The sequence below is a fragment of the Mesoplodon mirus genome (genome assembly GCF_964341445.2).
Source record: "Mesoplodon mirus genome assembly, chromosome: 16".
NCBI classification, from domain to species: domain Eukaryota; kingdom Metazoa; phylum Chordata; class Mammalia; order Artiodactyla; family Ziphiidae; genus Mesoplodon; species Mesoplodon mirus.
In genome coordinates this window covers 73,963,912-73,989,672 of record NC_138992.1, presented here as the reverse complement: position 1 = coordinate 73,989,672, position 25,761 = coordinate 73,963,912, and the positions used below count along the sequence as shown (strand labels likewise).

Sequence of the window (25,761 nt, the reverse complement as noted above, 5' to 3'; positions counted from 1 at the left end):
GGATGAGACCCGGGTTAAGATCAGATGCCCGGTACACAGCCAGAGTTAAGAAATACTGGTGTAAGGGTTTAAACTTCATTTAACGGCTAAATGCACAGAAGGGAAATTGAAGTCACTTCCAAACCATTGCCCTAACCTGTGGTGTGACCCTAGGAATGTAATTTCCTTTTAGCCCCATCAAATTTCCAAAGGGAAAGACATTCATTGCTTTTTTTGCAATATATAGGGCTATTTGAAGGAAAGAATATTTTCCTGCTTAATTTTAGCCTGGTTATTTTCATTCTGACAGAGCCTTAACCTCATTCAAGCCAAGAATAGATCACCATCCATCTTATTTCTCTCTTCTGAGTCATAGGGCAAAATGGGCTTTATACCTTCTTTGCTCAGTTTAGCTTCTTCTAGACCAAGAAAACAAAATGGGGCAAGTTGCCCCCAAGGGACTGAAAATTGGTTCTTGGCAGATGGGAAAATCTTAGATATTACGATAGTTTGTCGCCCTCCAGAGCTCAGGCCTACCTGACAAAATCCTATTTCTTTGTATTTAATTTAAAATTTTTTATTTAATTAAAAATTTCTCCTTAGTAGATGATAATGGAAAAAGGTTGAGAAACCCTGTTCTAGACAAAGACAGCCCAAACCAAGCTTGTATGTCCTTCCTGAGATGGGTATCCTGAGCTCTGCCTGGGGAAGGTTTGTGGTAGCTTTTCTGAGCGGTGAAATTGGGGTTTAACAACAATGAATTCCAGGAGGAATCTTCAAAAGCATTTTTCTCTCTTCTCAGTAAAATAGTGTTCTCTCGATGAAAAATTTGAGTTCCAGAAGCATCTAGTTATGAGCTCTCTTGCTGATGGAACATTCTGACATGTGATCTGGCGGTCAGACACTCCTGGGTGTCAATCCTGGCTCTCTCCTTCCCTCCTGGCTTTCATCAGGTTCTTGTACCTCTTTAAGCTTCATTTGCATGTGTACAATGGAAATAAAACTTACCGGATAGAGTTGTTATTCAGATGAAACGTGAATTGGGTGTAATGGATGTAAAACAGTATCTGGTACATAAAAAGTGCTCCATTCGTGGTGGGAGAAGTAGTGGTTATTAATGTCTAACTATGCATCTATATGTCTACCTACCTACCTATCAATCAGCCACCTACCTGTTACCATCATCATCTAAGTAAAATATCTGTGGGCACAAAGCAATCTCCTGAATCAGACTGTGTCTTCACCAAACCTGAACGACTCCACATAACTCCTTCACAGATCAGCCTTTCTTTTTTTCTTTCTTTCTTTCTTTTTTTTTTTTTTTTTTGCTGTGTCGGGTCTTCGTTTCTGTGCGAGGGCTTCCTCTAGTTGCGGCGGGTGGGGGCCACTCTTCATCGCGGTGTGCGGGCCTCACTGTCGCAGCCTCTCTTGTTGCGGAGCACAGGCTTCGGACGCGCAGGCTCAGTAGTTGTGGCTCACGGGCCTAGTTGCTCCCCGGCATGTGGGATCCTCCCAGACCAGGGCTCGAACCCGTGTCCCCTGCATTGGCAGGCAGATTCTCAACCACTGCACCACCAGGGAAGCCCACAGATCAGCCTTTCTGAGCTAATGGGATTAACGGATATACACTACTATATATAAAGTAGATAAAGAACAAGGACCGGACCCTGCGGTGAGGCCCGGGCCCGCACGGGGGGCGGGGAGGGGGCTCCTGGTGTCTCCTGGCGGCCGGGCCGCAGGCGGGGCAGGGACCGGGGCGGGCCGCGGGGCCCCCCTACCCGGCCAGGCCCCGTGACCCGCGGCTCCGGCCTCTCCCCGAGTATAAATTCATACTCGTCGCCGTCGGAAAAGTGGAGCAGAAAAGCACAAGCAAGGAAGCGCAGGAGCCGAACCCCCGCTCCCGGGAGACACTCGGGTTAACATTAAGCCCTCCTTACAGCCTGGAGAAAATGACAGATCTCGTAGCTGTTTGGGATGTTGCTTTAAGTGATGGAGTCCATAAGATTGAATTCGAACATGGGACCACATCAGGCAAACGAGTGGTATATGTAGATGGGAAGGAAGAGATAAGAAAAGAATGGATGTTCAAATTAGTGGGCAAAGAAACCTTCTGTGTTGGAGCTGCAAAGATGAAAGCAACCATAAATATAGATGCTGTCAGTGGTTTTGCTTATGAATATACTCTGGAAATTAATGGGAAAAGTCTCAAGAAGTATATGGAGAACAGATCAAAAACTACCAATACTTGGTTATTACATTTGGATGGTGAGGACTGTAGAGTTGTGCTGGAAAAAGACACTATGGATGTGTGGTGCAACGGTACAAAACTGGAGACAGCAGTGAGTTGACCTTTTGATTACTCTCACCATGTGCGTGAGTGACCACTGAAACGTTGCTGTGTTTCCTAACTGGAGATTTTATAAGTAACGAAGGTCCTCTTGGTTAAAAACAAAAAGGAGATGAAGTAATCCTGACTCCAAAATCTGAAGACCTTTCCTGGGCAGTGCCTGGGGCAGTGAGAGTTTGGTAACAACTTATGTCTGGCACCAAGCTCATACTCTACCTTTCCTCTCCTGGACCAGCCTCTACCCTGAAAAGAGTTCCCACATTTACAAAATCCTCCCCGGCGCGGTGCAGCGCAGCGCAATCTGCCGCGCAGAGTCCTTCGTCCTGGGACACGGACGCGGCTGGAAAGGTGGCCGCCCCCTCGCCCGTTACGCCCGTTTCGTGGGGACCCTGGTGCTAAACCATTCGTAGACAATCTGCTTCTGGGTCCGGGTTTCGTACCTAGCAGAGCAGCTCCCTTGCTGCAAACTTATTGAAAGTCAGCCCTCGACACAAGGGTTTGTAAAAAAGAAAGAAAAAAAAGTCCTCCCCAAAGGTTGAGTCCTCCTGTGTTTATCCAGGTTAAAGGGGTGCTTTATACCACTGCTTCTCAAACTTGCATGCATAGAATCAGTTGGGATCTTGTTAAAATGCATATTCTAACATGTCCTCAGGTGTTGCCAGAGCTGCTGGTCCACAGGTCACACTCTGAATAGGAAGGCTTTACACCATACACTCAAAAAGCAGATAGTACTTCTCTAAAAGCAAAGGTTGTGAAAAAGAAATGACGCACACAATGTCAGGTGACACAAAGGCAGGTAGGAAAGGGCACTGTCACGAACCCCAGAAGACAAGTGGAATTTGTAGAGTAGCAGTGCTAAGAGGCTACCCCACCCATTGAAGCCGAGCACAGTGAGATCCCCATCCAAACCCCAGTGTGTTGGGCTTTTGCTGCTTGCGCCGTTAGGGCTGTGGTGGGACGAATATAGGAGTGCATCTCAAGTGGGAAGGAAATAATCGTGGTATGTACAGCAGGGGAGGAAGTGAAGCAGGGGAGGCGGTCCTGGACAGCTGGGAGTGTGGAAGCAGGAGCTGAAATCTTTGGGTGGAAATTCCCATGTGTTCTGGGGTCAGCTGGCAAGCAGGCGGTATACCAGCCCTGGTGTCCCCTTTCATGGCTTCGGACATGAACACCAGGGCTAGAGATCGTGAGCAGCTCTCTTCCCCGGCACAGCTTAGCTAGTTGCAAGTCGTGTTTGCTGCTGTCATCTCCCTTCTCTATTGTAGGTCTGGGAAGGTGAGGAGATGTGCTTGGAGGGAAGGTCTGGGATAAATGTATTCAGCAGACTAGCTGGGTCTTATAGCCAGTCTGCTTCTAAGGAAGTGCCCAAGCCAGAAATCAAAAGTTACAAAGATTAATGCTTTTCTCTTTATTAATCCTAGTTTTAATTCTTGAAGGGAAATGTAACCAGGGCTCACTCCAAATTGATCCTCCAGAGTTTGATCCACCCTCTGGGTTAAACCTACCCATCGAGACTTTTATGCAGAGAGGCTTGGAGGGCTCTTCAGTATTTTATGTCTCCTTTTGGACCAGCTTAAGTTTCCATGCCTACTGTGTGCCCGACGCCACATCTGCTAGACCTTCCTATTCTCTTTTTCCTACCCTGGAATTCTCTAGATGGAGAGTCTGCACTTTGGGATCACATTCCCTCCACCCTCCAGGAATTCTCCAGTGCAAATGTAAAGAGAGATTTAAGAATGTGGTTGTAAATAAGTAGGAAGTTGAAAATAATGTCCATCCACAATGTCTTTGTTCCTCAGTAATTGACAAGAAACCACAAGTGTTTGGACAATAGCTCTCACTCAGTTGCCTCCTCATTGTAACTACGACCTAGGCAGTTTTGGCAGCTCCATATCCGGGCAGTCTTCCCCAGCACTATGCACACCTGCTCTTGCTGCCTGTGACTTACAGCTTATTTTCTCCATTTCCTTTTCATCTCAAAGCATCGTGACCAAGACTATGTATCTGTCAAATTACCAAGAAGCTACTCACAAGGACTGTATTATTCAACCCTTCCTCTGCCCTCCAAATTGATTTTTACAGAAGTATGACCTGAAGGGTTTTTTCAAAACTCAATGTGGAAAGGGGTAAAAAGAATACACTAGACTCCAGGACCAGCACCCCCAGTCCTTGTGGTCAGTACACCTCCGTGTTGGCCAGATTCTTCCCAGAGCTAAGAAAAAGCTTCCCTCTCTGATGCCTCCTGTGCTTTCCTTGGTTGGATAATGTTAGCTACGGGGCCTTGCTCTGCTTTGGCTGCCAGGAAGCTCATAGCCAAGTTGTGAGTCTGATGATGCTTCTTTGCATAATTCACTTTTATCCTCTAAGCCTCCTGTTCTTCCTTCCTTCTCTGTACTACTTGGCCCCTATCTTTTTACTCTAGATCAGTGATGTTCAATAGAAATATGAGCCACAGATAGGAGCTTCATATATAACTTTTCTAGTAGCCAGATTTCAGAAGTTTTACAGTGAAGTTCATCTTAATAAAAATTTGATTTAAATCCGTATATCAAAAATATTATCATTTAACATGTAATAAATAGAAAAAGTTTCTACTGAGTTATTTTACATTCTTTGTTTCATACTAAGTCTTCCAAATCCAGTGTATATTTACCCTTAACAGAGTATCTCATTTTAGACGCACCTCATTACATGCTCAGTTGCCACATGTGGCCAGTGGCTACTGTACTGGACAGAGCAAGTCTAGACTCAGTAGTGTTTGGTTTTATGTTTTTTGTTTTGTTTTGTTTTGTTTTTTGCAGTACGTGGGCCTCTCACTGGTTTTATTTTTTATGTTATGTATTTATTGTAAGCCACCTTACACACTGGGGAATCAGATGTTCAGAGTGGTTAAGAACACTCTATCCCTTACTGACTGGGGCCTTCAGCAAGTAATTTAACCACTCTGTGCCTCAGTTTCCTCACATATCAAATGTGGATAGTAATCGTACTCCAATCAATCAGGTTATTGTGAGGATGCAACAAAATAATGCATGTAAACCATTCTTTGTATAGAATAAATCACTAATAAATGTTTGCTATCAGGTTTATTATTTTTACTTTTGAAAATAGTCTACATTGTCTACATAGTATATGTTATAGACACATAGCCATTAGGTACACTTTTTTTTTTCTCTGAAACTTAAGATTCTTAAAGACTGTAGGGGGTGCAAATAAGAAACCTTCATAACAGAGACGTAAAAGCATCTAAATACAAGCTTCTAACTTTAATCTTGCAAAGTTTAACATTGAACTAATATGTACTTCATTATACCTCCCTTTTTAGGTGATGTTAATGCTCTAGACAAAGATAAATGTTTCTGGAACACTAATTCCTCCTTCTTTTGTTTGCCCAGGGTGAGTTTGTAGATGACGGGACTGAAACTCACTTCAGTATTGGGAACCATGACTGTTACATAAAGGCTGTCAGTAGTGGGAAGCGGAAAGAAGGGATTATTCATACTCTCATTGTGGATAACAGAGAAATCCCAGGGATTCCTGAATGACTTCATGTTAATGATTTTAATCTTAACAAGTAAAGATCAGGACTTTTTAATTACTGTGGTGATTAAATATGTTCAGTATGTACTTTTCAGTACATCTAGTCGCCATGTCTTTATGTTTTAGTTACTTGAAACTGTAATGTTCCAAAGGTCAGGAAAAAAATTATGTATCATAAATATTGCAATTTATTTTGTAAATAATGTAAAATGTTTTAATGTCAAATGGAAAATAAGATACGGACCAAAAATCACTAGTGTTTTACAAGAGCAACTTTTACTATAATAAATGCTATAAAATAAAAAAAAAAAAAAAAAAAAAAAAGAACAAGGACCGACTGTAGAGCACAAGGAGCTATACTCAGTATCTTGTAATAACCTGTGATGGAAAAGAACCTGAAAAAGAATACATATATATCTATGTATAACTGAATCACTTGCTCTACACCTGAAACATTGTAAGTCAACTATAATTTAGTTAAAAAGAAAGTAGGAGGAGAGCGCTCCCCTCTCCCCGGGTCCCCGAGGATGGCTGAGCCTGGGGGGGATGCATTTATGCAACAGCTCTTTCTGCAGTGCTGACAACGGTCAGACTAAGTGACCTGGAGGAGCAAGAACATATCCGTGCAAGCAAAGTTGATCCTGGATTCCATTAGCCAGAGTGGTCTATGATTTCTTCCTGCTGTTGCGAAATAGAGAAATAGAGTTGGATTTACTTTAGCCAAAGTAAATACAACAACCAAAAAAAAAAAAAAAAAGATTAAGGTTTTAAAAAGAAAGAAAGAAACCAGGAAAGAAAAATACATATAGACCAGGGAAATAATACTTTTTACATAAGAAGAGAATTGTAGTCTTTTTTGACCTCAAAACCAGCCCTATCCGAAAACTTTTCTTTTGCTCTCATATCTATTGTTTATTCCACTTGGCAAGCACTGTTGTTTAGAAACTTGGTCTTGGTGAACGCTATTATTATTGTTTGGAATATGAGCCCCTTAAAGCACTCTGACGTGGAAAAGAAAGCCAAACTAAGCTGGGCTTGCCTCAAGTCTGTTATTATTTCAGAGAATCGTGTTAAAAAATGCATTCGGGTTTCTGTAAATGCAGAACTCGGGTGAGTGTGATAAAAGCCTTACCCACAAGTTCCCAGGACACTTTTATTTATTTATTATTTATTTATTTATTTATTTATTTATTTATTTGTGGCTGCACTGGGTCTTCGTTGCTGCAGGCGGGCTTTCTCTAGTTGCGGCGAGCCAGGGCTACTCTTCTTTGTGGTGTGCGGGCTTCCCATTGCGGTGGCTTCTCTTGTTGCGGAGCATGGGCTCTAGGCGCGCAGGCTTCAGTAGTTGCGGCTCGTGGTCTCAGTAGTTGCAGCTCGTGGACATGTTGCGATAGCAGCCAGCTTCGGCTCTTCCCGGTTCCTGGCCCACTTTGTCTAGAATCATTGGAACATTACATGCGGGCTCAAGAACAGGAGTGTGCCCTAAGGGGTTTACATTCCTGTGATGCCCAGGTAAACAGGTGAGGAACAGGGCGCCCTGGGACCACACACTGGAGGAGAAGGAGGGTCAGGGAGGCCTCTCAGCAGAAGGGCCATCTCCCCTGAGACCTGCAGGATGACCTGCCCCGCGACAGGGGCTGCAGGAGCCAGGATCCTGGACGGAGGCAGTGGTGGGAGGTGGAGGATAATGGACCAGTCACCCAGGGCCTTGAAAGCAGCGCTGAGGGGTTCAGATGTTATCTGGGAGTCTAGTTTTATGCAGGGAGTGACCTGGGTGCTCTTGCACAAAGGATTAAGGTATTCCTGTCGAGGGATGCTGTGTGAGGCTGGCCCAGCCGTCCAGGCAGGGGCTGGACCCCGAGTCCACTCAGCAGGTGTCGCATGGCCTGGGTCTTCTCCACTCTACCGGCCCAGCCTGCGTGCCACACACGTTATTCTTGGTCATAGTCAAGGTGTACGTTATCAAATTGTCGTTTCTACTAAAGAAGATGCTCAGACCTCTTCCTTCGGATTTATGCTTTTACCTGTTCAAGACTCTTTGGGCGAGTCACAGGCGAGCCCCTGGGCTGCCAGGACTTTGGGACTGAGCTGGTGTATTCTGATTATTATACGGCAGATTTTTCTGGCCACAGAAATAGCAGCTGGCAAATTCCTGCAGCAGAGAGCAAACAGCGTAGCATCCTGGTAACATTAAAAACCCAGCACATTTACCAAAGAACTTTCTTCGGCTCTGAGAAGAGGGGAGTGACGTGGCTGAAGCTTCTAGTAGATACAAGTGAGAACAGAAAAGATGTAAGGTGGCTACTCCCTGGTGGTGTTTGCTGTCTGGAGGGCAGGATAGCAGTAAGCACCTTCAACAGCATCAAAATAATGGCAAAGCTATGGTCAGTAGGTGCAAATGGTTTTTGTACAAATTGACCATTGTTGGTGGGTGTAGAGTGAAATTATGCAAGAGGAGTTCAGGGAAGGCCCTCTGGCCAGAAGGAAGCCTAGTGACTGGCCGAGAGGGGAAGCAAGGCATTCCAGGCGGAGGTCAGGAGAAGCACCCCCTGTAGTAAAGGAGCTAAAAAGCTTTTGCTAAGCCGCAGGGCCTGGCTGAAACAGTGGCGTTTGACTGAGCCAGGAGGATGCTGTTGAGGGTGGGGTGTGGGAGTACTCAGGTCCTCCACGCTGAGCCGCCTGGAATTCAGGGTAGAATCCGCAGAATGCGTTCATTCCTGTGTGACACAATCCTAATTAGTTTTCCCTCTAACTGCTCACCAGACACAGCTACTTGGTTCCTCCCTCCCTCCCTCCTTCCCTTCTTTCCCTCCTTCCTTCCTTCCTACCTTTCCTCCTTCCTTCTCGATTCTTATCTTTATAATTTGGTAATGTTTTCCTTAATAATCCTATGTTGATTCCTTACAAACCCGATTTCCTAGTAAGCGGTGAGTAGCCGTTTCACCTCCCCTGTTTTATCACTTTATCCGTGCTTCTCTCCTGCTGTCAGCTTTATGTCTGGGTGACCCTTTCTGCTCATCCTGGAGGGACTGTGCAGAGAGCTTAGAGCCCGGGGCCTGCGGGCAGTTGACTGACCCGACAGCAAGGACACTGCTGACCAGGGACAGCCTGTTCTTGACACCCCAATAATGTATCTGTGTTGGCACGGCACTTCCCTGGCTCTCTTTCCTCGTTTGAAAAACTGGGATACAAACATCCGTGTATCTACATGCAGGAATTTAGTAGGATCTGAAGAAAAGTCTCCACGCATTTAAAAAAGGCTGAGACATATAGCTATTTAAATAACCATGTCGAGAGTGATTACCATCCTTGGAGGTTTGGGGGCAGCTATTTTAGAAAGGACTCAAAATGGCGATTGTAATTTACCTGCTGTTTTAAAAATTTGAATGATCAGGATATCGTACATGAAAGGATTTCAGGACCTCAGAAGTTTTCTGGGTTTTCTCCATGTGTCCCTATATGGGCCTAAATGGAACAGGTAAAGGAGAGCCTTTTTCTGTCTCCAGATCGCAGAGGGAATGGCGTACATCGAGAGGAAAAACTACATCCACAGGGACCTACGGGCCGCGAACGTCCTGGTCTCCGAGTCCCTCATGTGCAAAATCGCCGATTTCGGCCTTGCTCGAGTGATTGAGGATAACGAGTACACAGCCAGGGAAGGTATGTTCCCGGAGCGACCTTTAGGTGTTGGGTTATTGTTCAGTTTTATTTTGGTTTTGCCTGTTTTTAACAAAGCAATTACAATAGACATCACTAGAAAAACAATTCATTTGGTACAATATTCAAAATGCACCATAGTTGCTGTTTGTGGTTTATTCTAATAATTGTTTTGAAAACTTACTCTCTTGATTAGCTCTGCAAGATACTTTTATGAAATTTACAAATGCTGTCGTTTGTATTTCGATTAAGCAAGGCAAAACAAAATGAGATTTGACAGGATCATTATTCTTTGTTCATATTACTTGTTAGAGCTTTTCACCAGAACAGTGAAGTATACTTTCCTTAACTATCGAGAAAATATTTGTTTTGTTTTGTTTCGCGGTACTCGGGCCTCTCACTGTTGTGGCCTCTCCTGTTGCGGAGCACAGGCTCCGGACGTGCAGGCTCAGAGGCTATGGCTCACGGGCCCAGCCACTCTGAGGCATGTGGGATCTTCCCGGACCGGGGCATGAACCTGTGTCCCCTGCATCAGCAGGCGGACTCTCAACCACTGCACCACCAGGGAAGCCCTCGAGAAAATATTTGTAACAATAAGTCTATACTCTATATTCTGGCCTTTTAACTACAAATTAAAACATGGAAATGATCACACACACAGAAGTAAATATAACACTACAAAAATACACTCCTTTATTTTCCCACCTTCCATATTATATATGTAAACCAAAAAACGCACAGAGTAAATCTTCGAGTTCCTGGCCTGTCATTCTGGGGCCAGCCCTGTCTGGGGCTGCACTGACCTTTCCTGTTGGAGATTCTTCTGTGTTGCTTATGATCTGAGGATTCTGATGGTCTCACTCGTGAAAGCTAAGTGAGTTTTTTTGCAGTGCTTTCTCTCTTCTGAAAGAGCCAAGCACTTTCTTGACATTCCTAAGAATTGTTAAACAAGGATTATTTTAACTACATGTGTGTTATTTCTGGAAGGTACCCACAGAATTTATAGAGGTGACAAACAAATTGAAAACATCGATTTGATTTGTCTAGCATCTCCTGCATTCGTCATACTTACGGTAGTTCTCCTGCCTCAAGTTTACATTCTCTTAGGTGGATTATAATTTATCCTTGGCCTTAATTATCTTCAGCAAAATGGCAGGTCAAGGAAAATAGTCTGAGGAGAAGTAGCTAAGAGGTAGTGAGCATTTGCAGCGTGACAGCGGCTATTCTAAGTGCTTTCCATACATCATCTCATTTACCTTTACAGTAACCCTATGTGATAAGTAGTATTACTGTTTCCACATTATAGATGAGAAAAAAGGAGAGGTTCAGAAGCTTCTGAGGCCCCATAGTAAGTGCCAGGGCCAGGACTCAAACCCAGGAGATGTGGCCTCAAAGTGCATGAGTCAGAATTTATTACATCGGTTTTGTAGAATTTGACAAGCCTAGAGTCTCACACGAGAAACAGGTGGCCTAATGCAGAGAGCTCGGGTTCTAGAAGGAAACAGTAGTTCACCTCAGGGCAAAAGTAATGATATTTACCCTCACTGGTATTTCCTCTGTGCCAAGCATGCAGACCCACCCACTTAACCCTGACGGCAACAGGGGACGTTCTGCTATTTACTCATTTCATGGATGGAAGTGCCAAGAAGGCACAGAAGCAGTAAGTGTCTTGCCGGGGTCATAGCTGGCTGGAAACAGCAGAACCGGGAGTCAACCCCCCCCAAGGCCATGCTGGACCCCAGGCTCCCCACACATAGGCCCCGCCCCTGGCTCTGCCCCAACCACAGCCCCGCCCTTCCTGGCCCCGCCCTGTGCACTAGGTCTGGACTTCACAGAAAAGTCTAAAGCAAAGACATCGTGAAGGCAAATGTATTTTTAAAATTCTATAGTAGTTGGTGGAAAGCCCTTGCCTTTCCAGGGTGCAGAAGTGCCCGAGTCCCTGCTTCCCTCGAGGTGACCCTGCGAGTTCCCCGGGGCCAGGCTTGCCTCCCAGTGTGACCCGGCGGCTAAGTTGAGGCTAAGCTGAGCCTCACCAGCTTCTCGTGAGAAACCTAGTTTCATCATCATCTCACTCTGGGCAGATCATCATCCTACGCAGTTCCTAGAAGAGTAGTAATATTTGGTCCTATCAAATGAAAGCTTGGAGTAGCATCTAAAATCCCCGTTGGAACAGGCTTCAAGAGATTTAACCACAAGAATATACACATCGAGATACTTATATTCCATATAAACATGCTCTGGGTCATTAGAGAAAATTTGAACACGAAGGATACGTGCTCTAGAAGGCTGATGTCGAGGGACAGGTGTATAGGCTAAGAATAGATGCCTTTCCATTCGGTGTCATGTTCTCATCTTTCAAGTGTGCTAGTTGTGATTTCGCTAAGAGAATACACAAGAAACTTTGCTTCTTAAGAGGGGAATGCCCACGAGGGAAACAGAGGGAGGCAAACATTCTTAGTATGACATTTTGTACCATCTCTATTTTCTACTGTGTGTATGTGCTAACCTGTTCAAAATAATTCATTAAAATTTCCCCCCCAAAGGAAAGTGTGAAGGTCACACGCCCATGACTCTTGTTTCAGCTCAGAGATCCAAGTAAAACACCTGTGTCTTCTGCCCTAGGTGCTAAGTTTCCCATTAAGTGGACAGCTCCAGAAGCAATCAACTTTGGATGTTTCACTATTAAGTCTGACGTGTGGTCCTTTGGAATTCTCCTGTACGAAATCGTCACCTATGGGAAAATTCCCTACCCAGGTATCAGTTACTTATCTATTTCCATTCACTTGGTATATAGGAGAAAAAAGCCAAGTGGCACGAGTCATAAAAAGATAAACTTATATCCAAAAGTAAAGTAAGCCCATGGTGCTAGAACTTTATTTTGACTGTCGTTACTGGAAGGTGTCCTAAAATATGCTTAGAAACTTCTCTGCCTTCTTGCCTGATTGAGTGCATATTCTTTTGCTTCGCTAATTAATTCCACCACTTGCTGCCGAGAATGTGCCTGGCACCATCACAGGTATTGCTGATAAGGATGGATTAGAGGATTAGACACAGGTGCCCCTCCCGAGCAGTCCACCTGATGGAGGAGGATACGGACGTGGAGATGAGGCTTTTACAATTCTTTCTCGGTCAGTTTTCAAACAGAAGTTCATACAAGGGACTTTGGCGTCTCTGCCTCTTCAGGAAATAACCACCTGTGTGTGTGAGTGAAAGATTCTTCAGGTCTTTGACATATTGTATGTGGGGACATCGTTCAGTATTTCCGGATTCCTAACCTCCTCGGAGCCAGGTTCTTCCAGCTCCTCCTTTTTCCAGGATCCATGCTGGAATGTGCAAGAAGAGGGAATTTTCCCCAAGCTGACACATTCTTGTTAATGTTTGGCTTTTAACAAAATTAATGGATACGGCCAATTTTAAATTAAATCTTTAATGTTTAGGTCATTCCCTCGTCCAAAAAATATCTGAGGGTGCCAGGCACTCATGAGGTGCCCGGATGGAGCAGTCCCAGCTTTTGCCCTTGAGAGCTAATACTTGAGGAGGGAGAGACTGATAACAATCACTAATAATAATCACTGGTAATCGGGCCAGTGCGTAGGATGGGAGGGGCGCCATGGAGATTGGGGGGTGGGATAGGGTTGCAGGTTCTAAACAGTGACCCCTGCAGCAGCAGGGAACTCAGTGACTTGACAGAAGGGCCTGGGTGACCCACGGGGTCCCGAGCAGGGGCTTCGGCCCTGACTCCAGGAGACCGGAAGCTTTGGGACAGAGCAGTCGCACGGTCCTTGTGCTCCTCATCACCCTCACTGCTCTTCGGGGTTGAGCCGTAGAGAAGCTGGGGCCTGGGGGGCCAGCTGGAGGGGAAGGCCTTCAGTGGTGCCTGCGCAGTGGGCTGACCGTACCGTGAAACCCCTCTGGTGCCCACGTTTCATATTCTGACGGCCGCTCTGTTCTAGACACTGAAGTTCATTAATAGCACCACTGCAAAATGGGGACAGTATTTCCTGATCAGCCCGGATATCTGACATTATATATCTATAAGCTATAACCTATAGAGAAAGATTATACACTCAGAGTGTGTAGATATATATATATATATATATATATATATATATATATATATATGACATCTGATCAGATAAACATACAGCCTCACACATGTTGTGTGGTATGTACTGCATGCTCCACAGTGATGTGCACACGAGGCCCTGAGGCTCCAAGAAGCGGACTCTTGCCCAGAACTGCATCACGAGCTCCTAGCAGAGCTGCTGCGGAATCCCGGCCTCCTCAGTCTGACCTGCTGTGCTCAATGCCCACGATTAGAAAATGCTTGGGGTGAAAAACCATAAAAATTATAAAATAACCAGTAGAAAAGCAGTGAGAATCACACACAACACACACACACACACAAACCTAATAGGACCAACCAGAGAGCATCAGTTGGTCTATTCTGCAGTCTCTTGTCCTCTGATAGGACCAGGGATGTGTCATCCTTTCGGGAGTTCTGGGTTGATGAGGTTTCCCAGTCACAAGCATTGTATGTTATGAGAGCCCCTAGCATTAGGACATGTGAACAGAGTGGACAATCCTACTTACTTAATTGTCGGAGGACTCGATTCATAGAGTGCATGGAAACTGGTGAACATAGACAGCACATGCCAGTTCCATCACTGTTATAAAACTGCTTACGACAGGCCCACTGACAATTAAGCTATCGGAGAATACTTTCTTTACCCGGAAAAGTGCTGGATATGTCTCTTCTTTTTGTGGTTTAGAAGCTATATGCCTAGCTTTGCAAAATAAAAAGGCGCTAAGAGAAAGAAAAGGGGAATAAAAACAGAAAAGCAATAAGAAAGTCTCCTATAAAATGAACAGAGGAAAAAAAAAGACTGAAAGGTGTAATATATCAAAATGTTACTATCCTTGAGCAATGAAATAACAGGTTACATGAATTTTTTCTTAATAAATTCCTGAAGCGGCTAACTTTTTACAAGTATGTTTTCATTAAATATTTTACTTCCTGTCTAAAAAATATATTTTAAAAATCAGGTAGTGCAAAAGGCTTCTGATGGAAACTTGCCTCTGGGGCCTCACTCTTGTCGGCTCCTGAGACACATTGGCTTTCAGGAGCCTTGGCTATTTATCCTAACATTTGCTGTTCATAGTTCTAAATATCATACACAGACTGTTATTTCCTAAGTAAAGATTTTCCTCCATTTTAGTTATTATTAAATAAGAATATGGTCACATGGTTCTAAGTCCAAGAGGTACAAAGCGGTGTAAGGTGACAGGTGCGTCTGTCTGCAGCCACGCAACCCCTGCCCCCAAGGCAGCCACTGTTCTCAATTCCTGGTGCATCTGTCAGAGACATCCCAGGAATATCAAGGCGTGTATAACTAGAGCTTCACCAAATACCCAGAGCGACTAGATGCCAAAACGGACAGCACCCACATAAAACAGACTCTGGGAATGTGAGAATCAAATGTACAATGTTGTTGATAAACTTACCAAAATTCTGGTCGTCAAAGACGAAGCAAGTGCTAGTGGAGTATGCGAGCGTCGTTTCCCATTTGCAGTCCTACTCGTTGAATAGGCGCTTTGGACTGGCACGGCTGGCACCACGAACTTCTGTGCACAGAGGATGTAGTGCAGAAAAGGGCTTTTCCATGACCTGCTTTTTAGGAAAGGGCTTTGCACCTATTTGTTGTATTTGGGGCAAATCTCAAAACTCCTTTGTCTTCGTTTACTGTTAGTCCATTTCAACCATATTTTATTGTTATGTTTTTAAATGTGTAGCCCCTAGTTGTGAATTTAAATGTGTAGCCCCTAGTTGTGAATTTAAATGTGTAGCCCCTAGTTATGAATTTCAGTGTGTAGCCCCTAGACCAAAAGCTGTTGCCGTGAAGCACTCTGTCCTCATGGGTGGGGACACCGAATGTGTAAACAGATCACGACTGTTGCGTACTCGACTTTGGAGATTGTCTCGTGAAAATTGGAGGCATCAAAGATAATAATTCTTCTAGTTCATACCTAGAAGATAGACCCCACTCCAAATAGGACTTCTTCTTGAGAGATTCGTGTCCTAAATATACTTAAATGGCTAAATAAGTCCAGTTACCAAATTTGTTTATGTTGCGAACGCTAGTCCACCAGACGTTCTCACCTAGAAGTTTAAGCAACTTCTTCCACTGACTTCAGCTTCCCGAGTGGCTGGCCTGAAGGCTGATGGCTGTCTTCTCCCTAGGATCCCGTTTCCTCTATGGAAGAATTCGAGATCCTTCTTTGTCCCTGAGATTTATGGCCATGTACCTTGGCGTGACACTTCTGTCATTTTTATGTTATGCTGGGTACCTGTTTTGTTCTTTTGACCTGGAAACTTGTAGCCATAGATTTGGGGAAGTTTTCGTATGTCGCTTCTTTGAAAATTCGCTCCTTGCCTCTCTCCAAATCACTCACTGGTAGGACAGTAGACCTCCTGGGGTGGTCCTCAGAGCCCCCTGTCTATGCTTCTGTCGCTGTCATCCTGTCCACTGTCCTCCTCTGAGGCTCACCGTCTCGCCCTTGCTTCACTGAGACGTCTCGTGGGAGCCAGGGCCTCTGGACCACCGGGCCCCCTGTCGGCATCCTCACCCCGCAGTATCTTCAGGTCTGTTCTCTGGGGCTATTTAGTTCCTTCTGAAGAGGATCTTCCAGGCCCTGCCGCTGGGAGTACCGCCTGGCCATCAGCATTCCAGAGGTGCCCTGGGGAGCGGACATCAGTGTCTTTCTTTGCTGTTGCTGTGGGTTTTCTTATTGTGGTAAAAGAAACACAGAATAACATTTACCATCGTAACCATTGTTAAGTGTATGGTTTAGTGGCATTAAGTACATTCACAGCGCTGTGCGACCATCACCGCTATTCATTTCCAGAACTTTTTCATCTTTCCAAACTGATACTGTGGTCATTAGGGTCATGAGACACTAAGTCCCCATTCCGCCTGCCCCCCCAGCCCCTGGTCACCTCTGTTCTACTTTCTGTCTCCAGGACTTGCACTGCTCTCAGCACTCCTATAGGTGGAACCGTACCGTATGTGTCCTTTTGTGCCGGATCATTTCACTCAGCTTGGCGTCCTCAGGTGCAGCCAGGCTGTGGCCCAGGCCAGGTGTGCCTCAGTCTCCTTGCTTCCAGTCCTCTGCGCCCCCTGCACCCCGTCCACTGGGCCTGGATCTTCTCTCCTTCCCTTCCTCCAGCGTTGACCTGGGCACCTGCCAGGCGGGTTCCAGGTCCAGTCCTGCCTGCAGCACTGACCTCAGCCCGGGAGTGCCCCGTCCCAAGATGTGGTGACCAGACATCCACTGCTGACTCCTCTCTGGCGGGCGCTTGGGTCACGTTCCTTCTCTGGGCTCAGACCACTTCTGCCTCCGGCTGACAGGTGTCTCCTGATTACATCAGAGATGCCGTTTTTCTCTTTCTTCTTCTCTTTTTGTTTGGGGATGAATTAAAGGGGAAAAGGGAGGTGGGGCAAAAAGATCCTTCACTATCTTAAAAGCAAAACTGTCGTCATATTTGTATAGGAATTTTGTAAAGAAACTAGAGGGGACCTTTGTGGTTGGGGGTTTGTTTTGCCTTGCTCTTATAAAGAGAAAGGAGGTTTGAAAAAGGCGAAGCTTTCGGAAGCATTGTGTTTTTTCTGGCTGCTTCTTGCCAGATAGATATATCTAGCACCTTAAGCTATATGTGAACCAGAATCAGGAAACTCATCCTGCTGCAAATGCTCCATCACAAGCAGTGCTCAGAAAAAAATAATTTGCCCTTTTGGAAGTCCCACTGGGCGGGAGACTGCGGTCCCGGACTGGCTGTACTTCCTTTGCTCGCACATACAGGCTCGCTCTGCCGTTACAGATTGTCCTGGCTCCTGGAGCGCCTGGGCTTCTGTCTCCTGTCGCTAACCCCCGTCCCTCTTCTCATCTCTGCTGTACTGCGTCCTTCTCCCTCCCTTGCTCCTTCACCAACTTTTAGTCTCTGCCAATTCCTACCGACTCCAGATGTCACCTCCTGCCCACCCCCCGGCTCCGTCTCCTGAGCTGGCTTCCCCACTGGGCTGTGTGCCATTTGAGCACAGGACTCGGTCTTAGTCATCTTTGTACCTCTCAGAGCTTAGTGCCAGCTCATGACCCGTAGGAAGTACTCACTACACGCTTGTCGAAAGGAGGGAGGGTGGACTATGAAGTTGCTTGCCTGTAAAGATCACCAGCCAATGGGTGTTTGCTGTCTTCAACCTAGCAACAGACCAGCACCGGGTTTGATCTTAGGGTTCGGTCAAGGTCTCTCTCCTCTCTTTCTTTCTTCCATCAGACTTGTCCGTTGATAGCCGTATTTTGTTGGTAGATTTACTTGTACATAAAAAGAAAGACTTCAGATTTCCTTCTTTTTATTCCTCTTATCAAGTCAGATTCCCCAGGCAGGCTGGGGCGTGCCTGGCCTTTGTCTGCATCATTGAGAGAGTTCTTTGGGGTTAGGAGAACATATAAGAACAAGGAAGAAGAAAATCTGCAGTGCGGCACCGTGGGCCCTAGAAAGGTTTATTTATCTTCTGTGGGCACGTTCTGACCTTTTATGCAACTGGGGCTTCTCCAGGAAGGAGGTGAAAGAGGTGTTCCTACCCAGCCTTGCAGGTCCAGCTGCTGTTTCCTTTATCCTGGATATTAATCCTCCTGCCAGGACCCCAGAACTTTCCCCAACGCCCATGTAGAAGTAAACACAGATATTTCTTCAGAAATTTATCCAAGTGAGCTTGGCTAGTTACAGAAGCCAGAGCAATGTTGAAGCCACATAATTTATGGAGACCAGAACCCCAATTAAAGAAAGCGATGCAAATCAGCCCCTTGGCTTCAAGCAATGAGAAGCAAATGAAGTGTTCCAGTTAGAACATTCCCGTTACACAAATATACGAAGATGATGTTTCAGAAGTAGACTTGAGCAAAATTAATTCACCATGTAAACAACTTTCAAGAGATCTTAACAGTTATAAGGTTGGCTTGGGTCTTTCTATTTCAAAAACAAGGGCTCTTCCAAGACAGAAATAATCGTGTCTTTTTTCAGGGTTTAAATCCAGGCAGGGCCCTTCAGTCACTGTGTCCTTAGAAGAAGAAAGGTTAGTTAAGGGCACAGGAGCTCAGAGGTCACTGATTATGACCCACAGTAAGAAATAGACAGAAACCCGCTCCATATGTAAAACAAAAGTTTCACAAAACCACACTGACTTTTGCCATGTACAGCGCACTCTGATCTTTTCTATTTTACTCTGTTATATTGGTAATTTATATTTTAAAATAGTGGTAGCTCCCCCAAAATCAATTTATTGATCCCAAATGGGTGGTGACCCACAATTTGAAAAACACGGATTTGAGAATAAATTCAAAAGAAGGTTCTGTTTCCAATCAAGTCAAAGATGTTTCCCCTAAACTGTCTAGTTATCTTTTAGGATCTTTCCAGTGACCACTAGTGGTAAAATCTATGGCTATGGAAAGGAGATAACTATGGAAAGGAAATGGTTGGGGTGAATGGAGTTCCCCGTGTGCCAGATATTATATGTATTCTACGCATGAAAATATTCCGCATGAGGTATATCTCCTCACTAGAGGAGCCCATGTCCCTACAGAATAAGGTAGCCACAAAATAGGCAAAACACCCAGATGTGGATAAGTCCTGCTAAAAGTGCTAGATGAGCGTGTTTCGATATCCCATTTTAGCACTGGAGGGAAATGTTATTTAAATGACCTTTTTTTCCTTAAAGCTATTCTCAGTATCAAAGATGGACAGTTCAGCATCTGAACTGCCCTGAGACATGTGACCATAGTCAAAGCCATCCTCCGTGGTCAGCTCTCTTGCAGAGCCCCGTAGGAAAAGCGGGCAGCCCGCTTCCCTCGCAGGCTGTTGAGATGTGCTCCTTCCAGCAGCCTGACGGACTCTGCATCGTCCTGTACTGAAGGCCGGGACCATTTGAGGAGCGGGAATTAAACAACTGGTCCGGCTGACTTAAGGATCCTGACTTCTTTAAGTAGACTTACGATGAAAAGCTAATTTTGAAAAAGTATTGGTATCAGATACTGTACGGGAAAATGATTTTTTTGGTTTTACGGGTAGAAGCTGGAAAAAAAAATACTACAAAAGAAAGTGAGATTAAGTGTTAGGATTGGGCTGTTCATTCACAAGGTCTGTCAAGTCCAGTGTCCTTTTGTCATTAGAACTCACTTTGTCTTCCATTTACCACGTTTGCCTGTTTTCGCTTTGGCAACTGAATGCTGCCTTGATCTCCTTTGTACTAACATTTATTTCATCGCTTACAGAAACTTCCTTAGCCTCTGTACCAGTTTTCAGAGCTGCCAGCACAAAATACCACAAACTGAGTGGCTCAAACAACAGAAATTTATTTTCTCCTGGTTCTGGAGGCCGCAAGTCCAAGATCAAGGTGTCGGCGGGCTTGCTTTCTCTCGAGGCTTGTCCTTGGCTCGAGATGGCCGTCTTCTCCATGTGTCTCCCTTGGCCTTTCCTAATCTCCTCTTCTTATAAGGACACCAGTCAGAGGCAGTTAGGGACCACCCTAAAGGGTTCATTTTGACTTGGTCACCCATTTAAAGGCCTTATCTCTAAATGCAGTCACATTCTGAGGTCCTGGGGGCTAGGAGTGCAACATACGAGTTTGCAGGGGAGGGCGTGGTGGGAACACAGTTCGGCCCATGGCAGCCTCCGAAGCTTTGCTTCAACCACAGATGCAGGAGGTGGGTACCACTGCAGTGCGTGAGCCTGGGTCAGGCTTCTAATGGTACCTGTGGTTTCTCGGTCTCAGGGAGAACTAACGCCGACGTGATGACCGCCCTGTCGCAGGGCTACAGGATGCCCCGCATGGAGAACTGCCCGGACGAGCTCTACGACATCATGAAAATGTGCTGGAAAGAAAAGGCCGAGGAGAGGCCCACGTTCGACTACCTGCAGAGCGTCCTGGATGACTTCTACACGGCCACGGAGGGCCAGTACCAGCAGCAGCCCTAGGGCGCAGGGGACTCAGGCCACTCACGGGACGGCCGCCTTCCTAAAAGGAAAACATAACAATCCCTGCTCACTAGTTATTTCCTGGGCTGGGGTCACCGGCCACCCCTGCTTCCCGCACACGAGGCTAACACTCAGGAAGAACACCCCCCATGGGAAAGGATTCTGCTCTCAGGGGCCACTGCCTACCAGTGCGTGGCCTGGCCTGCTCCCCGTGGGCAGTCCGGCCTCGCTAGACCAACATCTGGACACGGGCCTCTGAGAAGACAACACGTGTCCCACCAAAAGTGCACCCATATCGGCCTCGTGTTTACAACGGGATGTGTGCCTCAGAGGTTCAGAGGCCACTTCAGTAAATCCCAGACAGAAGCACAGCTAAACTCATTTATAAAAGTAAAATAACCATATGCCTTTCGTGATGCTTCTTTGTATTTTCTCTATGCTTTAGCTTCTTTGTTTAAAAAAAAATTTACTAATCCAACCTGTTAGATTTTGCAGGTGAAGTCAGAAGCTTCAGTGTCGTTCCCAGATTTCAGTGATCTCCCACCCCCTGCAATCTGAGACTGTTCAATGTTTCCTTTGGTGGAGACCGTTTAGAACCCCAGCTGGGAAAAGGGGGGGCCTCTTTCCTTGAAAGTGTCACCTGCAAGCAGACAGGGCAGCCGTGTTAAGCGACATGGACCCCCCCACCCCACCCCAGCAGCCGGGGTTTGCCCCAACCACCCTGGAAAGGAGCTTTAGAAACTGCTCTGCCATAAGAAGGAATACTTTTTAACGGTTCAGCTTTTCAAATCCACAATTTCCTGTATCCAGACTTTTTTGGACAATGTAGTTTGGAAGAACAATAAGATTCTGATCTCTGCAGAAACTTCTAGGGCCTTACAAAACATCAGAATTTTCTTTATTGCTTCAAATGATTTTGAATATTGTTTTAATGATCAAGTATTCATTTTAGTCATACTCTAGAAAGTAACAATGCCATATTTGGGAGCTATTTTTGTGATTCAGCAATCTTTTCTAAATTGTGTAAGGTCTGTGTGAGACTATTTATATGAAGATGTGATGGAAAATAAATGAGTCAGGAGGCTCAACTGAGCCACTGGAACAAGAGAGACAAGAGGTTTTGTTTATTAAATTTTTCTACTGTAAGCTTTGAATGGAAAATGCTATATCACATCACATTTCACTTATGCTGTTGTGTATATACCTAATATTTCAATTTTTGATTTTGTTTGACTACACCTGGCCCAGGAACGTGAAGCTTTTCACTGGTGTTTAACATTTCCTACTGTCAGCAATATAAAACTGAGTACCAGTTGGTGGGGTGGGATGAGAGGTAGATTAGATACAACATTATCTACAACATTATCCATTAGATACAACATCCTTTACAAAATTGGGTACAAGTTCCACCTCCATCCTTTGAGTGTTTTCAGATTGGAGAACGGAGGAGTTGCTGGGCTGGACACCTGATTATCCCTTTATGGGGGCCCAACAGGATTTGTTTTCAAACAGGCTTAGCAAGCACCATTACAATTTCATTTTGTTTGTGTTGCCTAGATGTTGGGTGCCTGGGGAAAGGGATGGAATATTTTGCTTTCCCTAAATTTTAACTTCTTTTCCCGTGTGATATTTATATCTTTTTAATGGTCCTTTCTAAAACAGTCTACAATTCTCAATTCACAAGAGCCATCTTCACAAAGGTGAACTACCATCATCCAATGCCTGCACAGCTGGTCACCTGATTCGCCACGGTGCATCTTCTACAAACGCCCACCTCTTCACGCTTTATTTCAGAATCACACACGTGACCCAACGTGGAGAGAAAGTGTAAGGAATCCCTAAAGCAAAAAGAAGTCTCTAAGAAATTACTAAATTCATCTTCTCCGTGTTTTTCTCCTCTCAATTCTGCTTCCTTTGGCCATTTTACTTTCCACTGTCCCCCTCGGTCAAGTCTGTGCTCCTTTACTTCCAGCATCTCCTCCGTCACCTCGGGCCTCCTGGCTTACTCTCAGCCTGTGCCCATACACAGGGTGCTCAGTGGACAGCACGCACCGTTAGGGTTCCTGGCAGGCAGAATCAGGGGCTGGGTAGGTGTTTGTTTAATCTCGGTGTGCAGAGGCGTGCAGGCTGGCTTACATCTTCATGTCCCAGGTCACTGAGAACTTGAAAAACGGAATCCTCCCCCCCACCCCTAGTCACTGACTCTGTTGTTCTGCTCTGGGGGAGCGGGGAGGGGATGTGTCAGTGTACTTGAAAAGCTTCCCAGTGAATTTAAGGTGAGTATAATGCATGCCCAGGCTTGAGAGCCGCCCCCCAGCTTTGACCCATATTGCGAAGTGATCTGCCCAAAAAAAGACCGTCTCTTTCCCCAGATAGTTCAGTTTCCCTGAGGAGGATGTAGTCAAAAAGGAGGAAGAAGGAGGAGGAAATGTGCCTTTTTCCTTCCTTAGGTACAGGAAGCTCACAGAACCTAAAGTAAAGCTCGTAGGCCTGACACATGTCCCGAGGAGGAGGGGACACTTGGTACTTCTGTAGCCCCTCCAAGAAGGCCTCCCGAGGTGCTGTCAGAATCCCACTGGGGAAGCATGTCCAGGCCTTCGTTTAGGGGACACGATACGTACACCACAGATGCCTTGACTCCTGTCCTAAGAGTGTAGAAGGGGGTCAATTAAAGGAGGGGTCATATTTACTTGCTTACACAGTGGGATAGATCAAGGGCACTGAAACCTAAGTATAAGCTCATTTCTCATTTTGCCTGTGGTGAAGGCTTTCCCTTTGCTCAAAAAAACTACATCCTGGGCAGTAGCTGCTGAAAGGTACTCAGTAGCAAAACTCCAGCATCTCACAAGCTTCACTGAATTAAAACAATTGCTCAGCCCCCCACACTTATGATTTTAACTGCCGCGTTCCACACCCAAGCGTCTGGTGTTCTCTGCCCAGAGCATCTCTGAGATGAGCTCACACCACCGACCTTTCCTCTCTGTATCTTCATTTCTACTTCTGCTGGTTGAATGAGACTTCAGTTCTCTATCTCTACACTTTGACTACCTGATGAACTGAGGACACCTTGCCATTCTTCCTGATGGGAATGATGACTATAAATACACAAAGATACCCATACACCCACCATTCTCTCCTTGTTCTCTTCTGTGCTTTGGCACTTTAAAAAATTACCTTGAACGCACACAGTCACTCCTGAAGTTCTGGATGGTACTATCACTATTGCACGGCTGAGAAATCAGAGGCATTCAGGGCCACAAAAGGAATAGATTGGCTTCTCTTCATGTTTTCTTGCAAAATAATACAAGTGAAATACCTTTACAGTGGAATATTCCTGACTCAGTTGGATATTCTAAGTGGGCAAAGGAATTACTTTAAAAATGCCCCACTGGAGTCCACACAGATGTGAGAGGAAATTTCTTCTAAAAATTTTAATATGGGGAGAAAAGTCATGCAATAATTTAACTCACCATTCACACTTTTTAAAGACAACTTACAGAGACTACGCTTTTGAATAAAATGCTTTGATAACATTTGTGCTCCATTTCATATCATGAACTGTATTAAACTGATAAAATTTTATCCCAGAAAGTTCTAATATGATAAATGTGTAGGAGGAAAGCCTTCCAATTTAATTTCCTGTGTTCTTAAGAATCTAAATACTTTGAGTAGGAGCAAGTGCCAAAAATGTCCCAAGGCTCCCAAGATGGTCACCGAGTGATAGTGAATATTTCCCTTAAATCTGGAAATGATGGGGGCAGTCTTGGTGGCCTCCATCTCTAGGCCGTTGGAGAGATTTGTCAGATATAATCTGGATTGGCCAATGTGCAATGTTAATACAGAACTTCTAGAACCAAAGGTGGCTTTATTTACAGCACCAAAAGTCAATACCGTGCCACACAGCAAGAAAACAATCTGTGAATTTTTTAAAATTACACTTATGCTGGGGCTCAGACAAGTCCTTAAGCCCTCATCTGCTACCCTCAGGGTCAGATGTGTTTTTGATTTAAGGTTTGTTTTTTGTTTTTGTTTTTATTTAAAAGGTTAATACAATGAATATCCTGAATATTTGGTGGCAAACCTTCAGTGAACACTAGAGAAGAAACCATTAATCAAATAAAACATTTCTGCAGGAAAAAATGCCTGAATTCATAGGAAGTGGGATGAATATAGCCTATAAATAGCTCTGGATCAGGTTTTACCACCAAATGAGTTCTTTAAAAACTTGGTTTGGAGTGTTTTGGGCTTTTGTGGTGAAGGGGACGGGCCAGAGGGCTTGAAGTGCAGGCAAGACCTTTCAGTGTCAGTGGTGAGTCCAGTTCAGATAGACGACGTGGGGGTTGTGGTTCCTTAAAACTCATCTGATGCAGCCATGTTCCAGGATGCAAAGTATTTATGCATCTGTTTGAAACAACATAGTCATTAACATACTCTCTGATGAGACGCGCGTCAGGGAGGTCTGAGACTTCGCAGTTCAAGTGAGGAGAGGCGTCTCATGGGTTTAGTTGCCCACAGAGCTGCCAGTGAGCTGTGGCTGCTGAAATAAAGAGTGAAGTAGCTGGCAAAGGACCACGAACAAAAAGAGATGCTCTTTCACGAAAGTCAGACCATGCGGGAGCGTTCCATCCAACTCTGAGCACTAGACGGCAGACTCCCAAATCTAAGTGCCCTGAGAGAGTCTCTCTGATGTGGGCAGGCGGGCACATGTGACAGAACTGGGAACACATCAGACACGGAAGCCTTCAGACTGTCGGGGGGAGCCAGAGCCCAGATGTTTTGATGGGAGAGATAAATCACTTTAAAACAACTGCCCTGTTAAAGGATTATCTTTTGAATCCTTCTTTGTAAGACACTTTTTTCCCAAAGCCGATCATCACTCCTGATCTCTTTTCTGTCCATGTACTTAGCTCTAAAGAAGGTTTTCCATGGGTTAATAGCAGTCATTCAATCCAGTGCTTTGTTGAACACAGTCCTGAACAGTCTCAGATGGCCGGCTTTAAGGGGCCAAGTGCAGTGATGACCGTGCAAGTGCAAGAAAACTATTATAAGGAAACACTCAGGTACAGAAGGTGAAGAAGATCGTTCTGAGGAGAGACCGCAGGGCTGGTTACAAGAGCAGGCTCGGAGGGAAAGCAAGACGGCCTCCCACAGAAGTGACCTTCAGGATTGGCTCTGAAGAGGGACCGAGCGCCGGCAGCAGAAGGAGAGG

General features: G+C 45.2%; 2 protein-coding genes across 4 annotated transcripts in view; both read left to right on the top strand.

Moving 5' to 3' along the window:
* LYN (LYN proto-oncogene, Src family tyrosine kinase) overlaps positions 1-21,698 on the top strand; it is a 111,945-nt gene extending 90,247 nt beyond the window's left edge. For all 3 annotated transcript variants that reach the window (XM_082601253.1, XM_082601251.1, XM_082601252.1), the window contains exons 11-13: positions 9,373-9,526; positions 12,146-12,277; positions 20,350-21,698. In XM_082601253.1, the coding sequence (XP_082457379.1) occupies positions 9,373-9,526; positions 12,146-12,277; positions 20,350-20,552 (489 nt within the window). In that variant the 3' untranslated portion in view covers positions 20,553-21,698. The remainder of the gene's footprint in view (positions 1-9,372; positions 9,527-12,145; positions 12,278-20,349) is intronic.
* LOC309792036 (fas apoptotic inhibitory molecule 1-like) lies at positions 1,911-7,130 on the top strand. Its single transcript, XM_082601261.1, has 2 exons — positions 1,911-2,318; positions 5,722-7,130. Exons 1-2 carry the CDS (start codon positions 1,929-1,931, stop codon positions 5,869-5,871), a joined length of 540 nt encoding a protein of 179 aa, XP_082457387.1. The 5' UTR covers positions 1,911-1,928; the 3' UTR covers positions 5,872-7,130.
* Positions 21,699-25,761: the final 4,063 nt, after the last annotated feature.

Bases quoted from the DNA above. Each gene is read 5' to 3' on its own strand.
- LOC309792036 (XM_082601261.1), top strand. From the start codon at position 1,929: ATGACAGATCTCGTAGCTGTTTGGGATGTTGCTTTAAGTGATGGAGTC. The intron at 2,319-5,721 runs GTGAGTTGACCT...TTGTTTGCCCAG, and splicing joins GTACAAAACTGGAGACAGCA to GGTGAGTTTGTAGATGACGG.